This window comes from Convolutriloba macropyga, chromosome 3, assembly GCF_964194025.1.
Source record: "Convolutriloba macropyga chromosome 3, txConMacr16.3, whole genome shotgun sequence".
Classification (NCBI taxonomy): Eukaryota; Metazoa; Xenacoelomorpha; order Acoela; family Convolutidae; genus Convolutriloba; species Convolutriloba macropyga.
In genome coordinates, this window is record NC_134470.1 from 24,094,241 (window position 1) to 24,106,176 (window position 11,936).

General features: G+C 38.8%; 1 protein-coding gene across 1 annotated transcript in view; it reads left to right on the plus strand.

Annotated features, from left to right (window-relative positions):
* LOC142336087 (APOBEC1 complementation factor-like) overlaps nucleotides 1–8,835 on the plus strand; it is a 63,248-nt gene extending 54,413 nt beyond the window's left edge. The window contains exons 8-10 of the mRNA XM_075384610.1: nucleotides 4,410–4,508; nucleotides 4,812–5,067; nucleotides 7,424–8,835. Of these exons, the coding sequence (XP_075240725.1) occupies nucleotides 4,410–4,508; nucleotides 4,812–5,067; nucleotides 7,424–7,620 (552 nt within the window). The 3' untranslated portion in view covers nucleotides 7,621–8,835. The remainder of the gene's footprint in view (nucleotides 1–4,409; nucleotides 4,509–4,811; nucleotides 5,068–7,423) is intronic.
* Nucleotides 8,836–11,936: the final 3,101 nt, after the last annotated feature.

Sequence of the window (11,936 nt, forward strand, 5' to 3'; positions counted from 1 at the left end):
TAAGAGCTTCTTTTAGAGCTAAGCCCTACTATACTCTCAGAATGCAATTCACCAAAAACTGATTTGAGGAGACAATTTCATGGTTTGACGGGCAAGTCTTAATCTTAAAAGTTTGCCTCCCCACACCCCTCAGTTCACCCCCCCCCCCACCGCCATTAGCCCCAACAGCAACAGCAACAGCAACAGCAACAGCAACAGCAACAGCAACAGCAACAGCAACAGCAACAGCAACAGCAACAGCAACAGCAACAGCAACAGCAACAGCAACAACAACAACAACAAATCATGTGACAATTACACGACTTACCTCACTTAAAATGTCTACTGCCCTCAATTCTATATTGGGAATGTAAACTCTAATTGAAACTGAATGGAGGTCCACTGAACAACGTTATTACTCAGCTCTATTGAAAGACACTAGTTTTTAACAGTAGCGAAGCGATAGAGGGGGCTAAAATTGGCTTCTCTTGGCTTACTTTTAATTCGTCAAGATTTTTGTTACGACCATATTGAGTCACAATCACTTGAATTTGCTTTGTGCCCATCTGTTCATTCAATTTCAACTGAATTGCGTGCGTAGCATTTTTTTTTCATTCGAGTGAAAACGTTTTAGTCACACGTGACCTAAATCACCAAAAATTATTTCCCTAGTCTCAAATTGACTTTTTTTTACATCGTTTCAAGGAAATAAGGTCAAGTGAGAGTGTGTCAGTCCAATTTATTTTTGTTTAAGAAAAGCTAATACAAGAATAAGTTATACATATTCTTAATCAAAATGTAACATCTACGGAGCTATTGAGGCTATTTTCTGGCAATCTGTCAACTATGTTCAATGTTTGATTTGAAAATCAGGAAAATTTTTGAAACTAGAATTTTGTGCATTTGCAAACTTTCTGTTTTCGGTATCAGTCGTTTTATGAGGTCCCAAAGATCGATCCATTTTCTTTTTTTTTTCAAGAAACCTGCCGGCAATACAGCTGGATCCGTTTTTGGTAAATTGCTTTCCTTCAGAAATTTAGGCAGCTGAACTGAGCTGGCCTGTTTACTACAAGGAGTTGAATAAAGACAGCACTCATATTGGTTACTTTTGACTTCAAATTCTCTTAGTAGCCTAAATAAAATTCATAGTTGGATAAGATCTTTAATAATTTTCTCTCAAACGAAGTTTGTAACAATTATCTAAATTATTCATGTGGTCTTTTTTATGAAATAGTTCTCCCGACCATTTTTTCGTCTGACCCATTTGACTTTTTGTCCTCAAAAATGGAATACACAGGTAGCGCTTGGAGGGCATTAAGAGCTTCTTTTAGAGCTAAGCCCTACTATACTCTCAGAATGCAATTCACCAAAAACTGATTTGAGGCCCCCCTCTCATCGAGCCTTGGCAACCCTGCTCCCATCGCTTGCCCAACTCCTACCCCCTCCCTCCCCCCTCACACACACTGCGGTCAAAACCACCCCCCCCCCCGCCCCACCTACCTAATGCTACCATCCCTAAGCCCCGAGGCCAACCACTCGTCGGCCGTTTTAAAGCAATTCGCCCAACTTTAGTCGGTTATGTTAGTCTCTCTAGTCAATTCATAGCCCACTGCTAACCTGGCTGAATCAGGATTCACTTTACTTGCCCAGCTTGTCTGTTGACAGCAATTCCTTCAACGGGCGCTGGTTATTTTGACCGTACGTTGGCTAAATACTATGGATATTTAGCAATTTTAGTGTTTCCATTGTGAACTATTCAGGACACGGTAGTTTTTTACTAGATGAAACCAGACTTCTTATATATTAAAAACTTTCTTTAGCTTCAAAAAGCAAGAATGATTGAAAAATTTATTAAGATTGGGCAAGGAACTAATATTTGACTCAATATTAGTTCCAAGCCCAATCTTAAAAAATTTTTCTGTGAAGTGCCAAAAAAATGTACCTTATTAATTGCAATTATATTAGTCCTGTCGGTCTTTTTTAATGCGATTTTTCGCTTGACCGATTTTTCGTCTGACGCTTTTGACTTTTCGTCCTCAAAAACGGGATAAACAGGTAGCGCCCGGCGGGCATTATGTGCTCTTAGAGCCTTTCAGCTCAAACTGTTTTGGGGACTTGTACTTATGGTGTGAAGGGTGGTTCTTAGAGGTTGAGACACCTCCCCCCCCCCCGTTGACCCTCAACCCCACTATTGCCTCCACCCCTCACCGCGCTGTTGCCCCCCCCCAACCCAGTGTTGCCCCCCATCAGCCCCTGGTGCACCTCCCCCCCCCCCCCCGTGGATAGCTACTTGACGAAGCCAACCGCTCGCCGGTCGTTTGAGAGCAATTCGCCCGACGTTAGTCGGTTATGTTTTTCTTTGCCTTATGACTGTTTTAAACTGTTGGGTTTCATCTGTAGTCCATTCTCATCAAGAGTTGCTGTTGTGACAAGGATGTTTAATTGCTCTCAAACGAAGTTTGTAGCAATTATATTAGTCCTGTCTTTTTTTTGCGATTTTTCGCTTGACCGATTTTTTGTCTGACGCTTTTTGACTTTTCGTCCTCAGAAATTGGATAAACAGGTAGCGCCCAGGGGGCATTAAGTGCTCTTAGAGCCTTTCAGCTCTGTTTCAGCTCAAACTGTTTTGGAGACTAAAACTTATGGTGTGAAGGGCGGTTCTTAGAGGTTGAAGATACCCCCAGTGTTGCCCCCCCCCCCACTATTGCCCCCACCCAGCCCCACCACATTGTTGCCCCCCACGCCACTGTTGCCCATCCCCGCCCTTCCCGTCAACCCCCGCTGCCCTTCCGCTTTCAACACCACGAAAATTAGCATTTTTTTTTACAAAATTTGCTAATTTTCAATTTTTTGACATTTATGGTCCTCTATTCAGGTTTTTAGCAGTTATGCAACTTGCAATTTTCAAAAATTTTTTGAAAATTTTCGTCATTTCTTAAGTTTATCCAGCCTGAAGAGCCACATAACCTCCTCTAAGGTTTGATAATAAATTGTCAAAAAGTTTTTACCGGCAATGGGGTGGTTTTCAACACTTTAACATCACGAATTTTATCAGCTTTTGGATAAAACTTGCATTTTTTCAATTTTTTTGACATTGTCACTTTTCAAGTGTTTTCTCACCCAGGGGCCAGAAAATCTCCTTGAGGTTTTGATAGTGAAGTAATAAAGAAGTTTTACTGGCCATGAATAGTTTTCAACATTTTAACATCACCACTTTTTGCAATTTTTTGATAAAACTTGAAGTTTTTTCAATTTTTTTTTGAAAATTTTGTCAATTCTTAGGTTGCTCCAGCCTCAAAAGCCAAGCAACCACCTATGGGGTTTCGTTATAGGTCATTTCACAGCTTCTAGATGTAATGGGATGTTTTTCAATTTTTTAATATCAGCAATTTTTAGAAAATTTTTGCAAATTTTTTTTGAGTTTTTTGAATCTTTTTGAGTTTTTGTTATTTTTTCTGGCACCAGGGTCCTAGGGATCTTCTCCAAGGCTTGATAAAAAGCTGTCGCATAGGTTTTAGAACTAATGGAATGGGTATCAATTTTTTAATGACTCCAGATTTAGCAGTTTTTTGATAAATTTAATTTTCAAATTTTCAGAAAATTATTATTATGTTCTAAGTTTATGGTTCTTTATGAGCCAGGGAAACTATTTAAAGCTTGAAATAGGGATAATGGATAGTTTTTTGAGACAATGAATTGTTTTTGAAGATTTTAATATCTTGAGTTTCAGCAACTTTTTGTACCTGGAAGCTTTTTAAAAATTTTTCAATATTTTGCAAATTTTTATATCAGTTATTTGATTTATTTACTAAGAAGGCTAGAAAACTAAAATTTGCATAGCCGAATCAAGCTAGAGCTAGCCTCACTGAACCGTGGCTAGCTACTGACGAAGACAACCGCTCGCCGGTTGTTTGAGTGCAATTCTCCCGACGTTAGTCGGTTAAGTTTAATTAGTTGGTAATCACATTCAACTATATAATTTAAGATACTGGCTTTGGTCATTGTTTTCAGTCGATTGCACCCCGAGGACAAATTTGTTGGATATTGATGGTAGATATAGGTTGCTTTCAGCTTCTTGGAACATTTCACCTGTTGTTGAAATAATGAACTTAGGGCGGTAGAAACGAAATTAGCTCTTCTTTTATTTAAAAAAAATGCGCATAAATACCTGCTTTACCGTAATATGTTACAATTTGGAGAACATCTTTTTACCAGTGAACCAAGTTTTTTTTAAAACAATCAAAGATTTCAATCTCATTTTCTTCAGGGTAGAGCACTAAAAGAATGGAGTGAGGATGAATTTGCATAAGTGATCATGGCGCACTTCTAACAGTGATCTTAAATTTACAATTGATTAACAAACCCTTTTGACACTTCTGAAATTCGTAGTGCGGAATATGATATTAATGGTAGCTTGGTTTTGTGTTCAGATTTTGGAGGAGATTTGCGTAAAGAACGGCTGGACTGCTCCTGTGTACACGTACATGAAGAACCCGACTGCTAATGGCTACCCACAGTTCTCTTGTCGGGTACTAATTTCTGTTTTCAGTTTCTAACAAGGTTTTTCATCTGAGCATTCAATGAATTATTTCAAAAATCAATAAATTTCCAAACTAGAAATTACGCTTTTAAAGACTGAAAAACTCTTCTAGTAGACCATATTAACTAATAAATTGATCTCACTGCTTAAGTTTAAAAATGATGCAATTTAAAAAGATTTTATAGGGCTGCTAGTTATTTCTCCAAAGGCGCGCATCATTTGCAGACTGATTCCAGTATACACTAATGTTGTATAGTGGAGTATAGTGGATTGTAAAGAGATGACGCTATAGGTGCAAATCTTCCTAAACAAGACAGACGGAGATACGCCAATGAGCATGCAATTCCAGTCACCCAGACCCTGTGCCACTTTGGAAGAAGCTAAGACACTGGCGGCCGAGAGCACAATCTGCAATATGCTCTACTCCAACCGGGACCAACTCACCATGAATTTTGCCTCTCCTATTGGACAAGCAGCTGCAGCAGCTCAAGCTGCCGCTGCTGCCCAGGCCGCCCAGTATATGTCACCAGCTGAAGCTCAGAGAAAAAGTTAGTCTTTCACTATGAAACTTTTTGTCAATTATATTAGTCCTGTTGGTCTATTTGATGTAATCGACTTTTCGTCAGACGCTTCGATTATTTTGCCCTCAGGAACGAGATAAACAGGTAAAGCCCAGACGTCCCTGAGCAGCTACTATAGCCAGTTTCAGTCTCGGTGTTTAATAGTAGCAAAGCAATAGCGAGGTCATTATTGATCTCACCGTAGTTTTTTGCAGGTTTAATAGAGATTGACCTCGCAATAGCGAGGTCATTATCGATCTCACCGATCTTGCAGGTTTAATAGAGATTTATATAGCTGAATCAAGTTTGATAGTTGCTCTCCAACGAAATTTGCAATTATATTAACAAAAATTGTGCCTGACGCTTTAAACGTTTCGTCCTCAATAATGCGGTAAAAGCCGAAAGGATTTAATTGGCTGAGTAGCTCTCTCAGAGTTTTACGCAGTACTGGTTTCTAAGTATGCGCGATGAGATTCACAGAAGTTGTTTTGAGGAGACTTGTATTCTTGGTGCGGTGTGAAGAGTGGTTCTCAGGCTTGAATTCGTCCCCGTTCAACCCCAGTTATCCCACCCCCCCCCCCCACACACACACACACACACACACACACACACACAACGCTGATTTTACTCGTTTTGAGAATTTTTATTTTCAAAACAGTCCTAATCAAACTACAGATACCACCCCACGTATACCTAAACAGATACCTACTCCCTCCTCACGTATTCCCTCGCACATACCTACCTATCCCCATCTACTTTACCCCTTCGCCTAACCCTCCGTATCTACCTACCTGCTCCTTGCATATTTTACCGCAGCCCACACTTACCTCCCCCCAACCCACCCCACACGAACCCCGGACACATCTATCTACCTCAGACGTCGCACATACCTACGCTCCTACATACAACCTTACGTACCCCAACCCACCTAACCCCAAACATGCCTATCCTCCCACTTACTGACCCCCAGTTCTTCACCCCACCACCCTGCCCCACACCAAAATTTAACTACTGAGAGTTGTGTCTACAATTTGAAATATTGCTTTTTATTAGGTATTCAATTTCTTTATTTTCTATATCCTTCTTTTTTTATAATACAGATTTTGCGCAATTTTTCAAGTCATTTTGGGTAATCTACAGGCCGTGTTTCAGTTGAAGAAAAATGTGATTCAAATTTGATTTAATTGTTATTAATAGCCGCCCTCATCTTCTCAGCCGGCTGTTATAGCGCCGGCTATTTTTTTTACTTCGTCGAAATTTTTTTCGCTTTACCCATTTTGCCGCTTTTCGACATTTTGCGTAAAATCTTGTTGACTTCTCTAGGCTAGTTTCACTCTTCTGTCATTCTGCTCAAAGTCCTTTTAAACAGCAGCTGCTCATCAAAGCAATTCAAAATGAAGAGAATCAGTGTAAAAAAACCAAAGTCAGAAATAGAAACGGAATAAACCCATAAAGCCCGGTACTTGAACTTTGTTCTCATAGGTTTTAGTTACTATCTTTAATGCTTATTGGTATTGATACTAGATCCTGTAGCCTCTCACTGAGAGACAGGAGTATGTTCAATTACGAAATGACATCAAAATAAATAGCACTTAAAAATGTTTTTATACAAAAATCAATTTTTTTGATATTTTCTTTTCTCTCAATCCCAATAGAATTATGAGAATCAACGGCGGCTATTTTTCGGCAATCTGCTGGGTATGTTTGAAAATTACTTCCGATTTACAGCGTTTAATTCTGTTTTCGAACATCGGTTTTTTAAGTAAAATTCGGGCAAAAGGTCATTCTGCAGACACCCGCCTGCTTATCACCCGCATGCTGGGGGGGGGGCTATTCTACTCACACTGCAGAAACCCGCCCGTACCTACCGTCTCCCCCCACTTATCACTTCTCTCACAACCCCGCCACCAAAATCTACCAATACCCTTCCCTCATCCCCAACTAACCCCCAAGCAGTCAAACAACCCCCGCTAACACCCCCCCCCCCACCAATCTGCGTAAACAACCCCCCGCACCCCTCACTTCACCCCTCACCGTCCCCAATCCCCACCCCTGCCATCGTTCAGGCCGTAACCCGTGCAGCCATAGAGACCCTCCTCCCACCGTTGCCCCCCTCCCCCACTGCGCTCACCTCACCCCATTCAATTAAACTAAAGTTAGCCTCACTCAAACGGAGGCTAGCTACTGACGAAGCCAACCGTTCGCCGGTCGTTTGAGAGCAATTCGCCCGACGTTAGTCGGTTTTGTTTGTATTAAACTTATAATGACTGCAAGATTTTGTCACCAGCTGAGGAGGGACGCAATTCCGAACTAATTTATGATTCTGAAGGGTGGCCTTTTTTAGTTTTGGACAACGGGATGGGAGCGGCGGCAGTTGCGGCAGCAGCAGCGCAGCAGAACCAGCAAGCGGCAGCCGTCCAACAGGCTAACTATATCAACATGCAACTGGCAGCCGCAGCAGCCCTCTCCAGCTCCTTCCCGCCTGTGGGTACCTCTCCTGCCGCAGCAGCTGCTGCTGGAATGTTTGGACCTCCCACCTAGATACCCTCCCCACCTCCCTTTCGCCCCTGCAAGACCAATCAAAACAACTAAGACCAATTTCAGCAGCTGAGTTCCTTAACTTGAGTAGAACAGCTTAATTTGCACGGAACCGCGTGAGCAATCATAGCAAAAGTGAAGATAATAATATTAGTAGATGTCATCGCAATGAAATGAACTGAAGACTTCATAATGATGAACTTAAAGACTTTAATGCTAAAAATCAATTTGCGGTCGTAATGTGGGATAATAATTGAGTTCCAATTGTGAAAGATACAATGAAATTTTGAGACAAAGCTTTTATTATCAAACCAGAGAACAACTATTACGTTCTGTTAATTCTGTTGCACTTTTCTGATTTTGGCTCCAGCTTATAATCAAGTATATAATTTTGTGAAGTTTCAATAAACCATAGAAAATTTGTTTGCAGTTGGCATAGCCCAGTCAACCTATGTACAATATTTGTAAAAATGGCTTGTTGTTACGACATTGGCTGATAAAGTGCTAAGATTTGTATAAATGTTCAGTTTTTGTTACCCTAAGCTTAATAAGTGATAAATGTGTGCGTTATTGTATTCGGTTGCATCGTTTCATGTCGAAAAATGCGGACACCGATTAGAACAGCAATATAAAACCTAAAGAATGACTTGTTATAAATGATTGTCTCATCAATTTGGTCAAGTAATATAATCAGAAAAGGCGCTGACAAATTGAATAAATTGTGGTCAAATTTACCTGATCTCAAATTAGTCAGGGACATGCACATATGGTGCATTAAGGCGCCAAGTGCATACTTTAAATTGTGTAATCTCTAATCTCAAATTATACTCTTGATTTGTGGAAAAGGTGCAGGTTTGTGACCCTCAATTATAATTTCTTATTATTAATTGGTAATAATTCAGTATCTCTTTATCACTCGCGTTCATTCACTCATTCGTGTGCTGTTTTGTGTCCGTTTTTCAGGCACTCTTTTTGTCCTTTACTCACTAGACACAGTTCTCTTCTCGTTGTCGTCAACTGTTTGTGCAGTAATAGATAGTGCAGGTGGCTTACTCTTCGCCATTAAAAAATTGAAAACTTTTGTGTGTTGCTGGTCACTTGTGTAGATTAGGTGTCTGTGTGTGTGCGTCGAGCTTTACATAAAATGTGTTGTGTTTGACTGACTAGTGGATATTTTGTTGAGTTACAAGTGAAACTTGAATTCAAGCTTTTTGCTAAGTTCATTTTTGCCGCACCTCGGTTCCAGTCTATTGCGGTGCGAGTTGAACAATTGTGTTGGTGGATCTTTTCCCCCCATGTTAGTGTAGCAATTATTTGGGCCCTTGTCTTTTCAATTGCTCTCAAATGAAATTCGGGCCTTTTGCGTTTTTGCGTTCTGGGGGTGTAAATAATATGCACCCACTAAGCTGGGGGGAGGGGGCAGAAACGGAAAAGATCCCGAAATTATTATAGGATCTATTCTGTTTTGGTATCTCCGTTTGTTTTATGCCCCAACTTATAAATTATTTATTGTTTATGCAGTACATTTCTGTGTAAACTATAACACGTGCGTCTGGGGGCGTAAAAGTAAAGTTATATGATCACTAAGCTGGGGGACTGAAACAATCGATCCCGATTACATTAGTCATTCAGACCAAATAGATCTTTTCCGTTTGTACAAAATTAATTGCTCTCAAACGAAGCTTGTGACAATTATATTAGTCTTGTTGATCTCTTTTTATGCGATTTTTCGCTTGCGCAATTTTTCGTCTAACCAATTTGAGAATTTTCTGACTCATTTGAAAATTTTCGTCTGTAAAATTTTAGTCTGACCCATTTGAGAATTTTGGTCCTTCGTCGTTTAGTGACCCTTCATTGCTGAATGTGGTGAAAAAATCCCAATCATTAAGTATTACAAATTTTTGCAATCTTTTGATAAAACTCGCAAGTTTTTTTTGCAAATTTTTGGTCATTTTTAGGTTTCTCCAGCCTCAAGAGCTAAGGAACCACCTCTAAGGTCTAATAATAGGTTACTGTATAGTTTGTAGATAAAATGGAATGGTTGTCAAGACTTTAACATCGCCAATTTTAGCATTTTTTTCAACTTTTGAACCTTATCGTCATTATTCAGGTTTTTTAACCTCAGTGGCAAGAAAACCTCCATTTGGGTTTAATAATAAGTTACTGGAAGTTTTTTATTGGCCATGGAATGGTTTTGAACTTTTCATTATCACAAATATTAACTTTTTTTTGATAAAAAGTTAAAACTTGCAATTTTAAAGTTTTTTTGAAATTTTTTTTGTCGTTTTTTAGATTTCTCCAGCACCAAGAGCCAAGAAACCTTCTCTAAGATTTATTAATAGGGTGCTGCAAAGTTTCCAGATGTAATTAAATGTTTTGAAAGATTTTAAAATAATAAATGTAGGCCATTTTCTTTAACATAATTAATTTAAACATAATGAACTGACGATGCGCAAAGTTTCACAAAACATAAAAAGCTGCAATTTTAGTTCTTTTATGTGATAGCAAAATAATTTTTAATTGCACTTAAACGAAGTTTGTATGAATTACATTGGTCTTGTCGGCATTTTTTAATGCGATTTTTCGCTTCACTGATTTTTCGTCTGACGCTTTTGACTTTTCTTCCTCAAAAACGGGATAAACAGGTAGGTTCTAGCGTGCATTCAGTGATCTTAGAACTTTTTAAGCTCTGTTTGAGCTCAAATTGTTTTGGAGACTTATAATTATGGTGTGAAGGGCGGTTCTTAGAGGTTGAAGACCGCTCCACTGTTGACCCTGCCCCCCCCACTATTGCCCCATCCCCCCGCGCGCTGTGACCCCGATCACCCAAATGTTGCCCCCCCCCCATCAATCCTTGGTGCAACACCGCCCAAACCCCCCCTCGCGTAGCTGCTAACGATGCAAAACTTGCTAAAAACACGCAAATTTATACTATTTTGCAATTTTTTTCAAGTTCTTTGAAAATTTCCAGTGGCAATGAAATGGTTCCAACATTTTAACATAACGAGTTTTATCTTTTTTGACAAAACGTGCAATTTTTTTCAAATTTTATGAAATTTAATTTTTTGTTATTCAGGTCATTCCAGACCCAGGGGCCAGAAAACATCCTAAGGGGTTTAATAATAAGTTACTGACAATTTTTGTATTGGCCATGGAGTAGTTGTTCAACTTTTTAATGTCACAAACTCTGGCATCTTTTTGATAAAACTTGCTTTTCAAGTTTTCTGAGAATTTTTCTTGTTCTGTTAGGTTTTTCAAGCCTCAAGCGCCAAGTAACTACCTCTAAGGTTAGAAAATTAGTTTTTTTGAATTTATCTATCCTAGAATAATTAAACGTAATCGAATGTCTCGCAAGATTTTAACATCACGAATTTTAGCATTTTTTGATAATTTGTTGCCTTTTTTTAAATTCTCTTTTAAATGTCTTTTTAACATTTATAGTCATCATTCAGGTTGTTTGAGCCCCAACGGTCGGAAAACCTTGGTTAATGTTTGATAATAATCTACTAGAAAAATTTTGTTGGTCACGGATTAGTTTTCAACTTTTTATTATCACAAGTTTTAGCAATTTTTTAATAAAACTTGTATTCATTTAAAAAATTTGAAAATTTTTTGTCAAATTTTAGGTTTATCTAGCCTCAAGAGCCACGGAACTTCCTCTAGGGTTTGTTAATATGTTACTGCATAGTTTATAGACGTAATTGATTGTTTTTTAAGATTTTAATATCATAATTTTGGAATTTTTCACGTCTTTGGAATTTTCTGGCAACAGTGGCCCTGGCACCTCCACCAAGGTTTATACTAAGCTGCTGCATAGTTTATAGAGTTAAAGGGATTGTGATCAAGTTTTTATGACTCCAGTTTTAGTAATTTTTGAATAAACTTAGTTTTTTCTAATTTTGAGAAAATTTTCATCATGTTCCAAGTGTATGGATCTTTATGAGCCAGTGAAACTATTTCAGGCTTGAAACAGGCCTACTGGTTATGGGTTACTTGACAGATCTTTCGAGACTAAAAGTGGTTTCGATTTTTTTTTTCTGCGAATTTGAAAACTTTTTTTCATTTTGCCTTAATTCTATATGGTTTAATTACTAACGAGTCTCAAAAACTAGAAGTCGCAGAGTCAACTCCCATGATGGAAAATATTTCTATCTCTCTTTTTCTCTCTGTCGGTGTTATACTCTATCTTATTGAATAGTTTAGGATTCGCGTTGCGAATACTTTGTCTCAAGAATGTGTTAGGAATTGCTGAGCGAATACACAACTAATTGTGTATTACGAATTCTGATTATTGGAAACGCAGTGCGAATCCGTTGCTA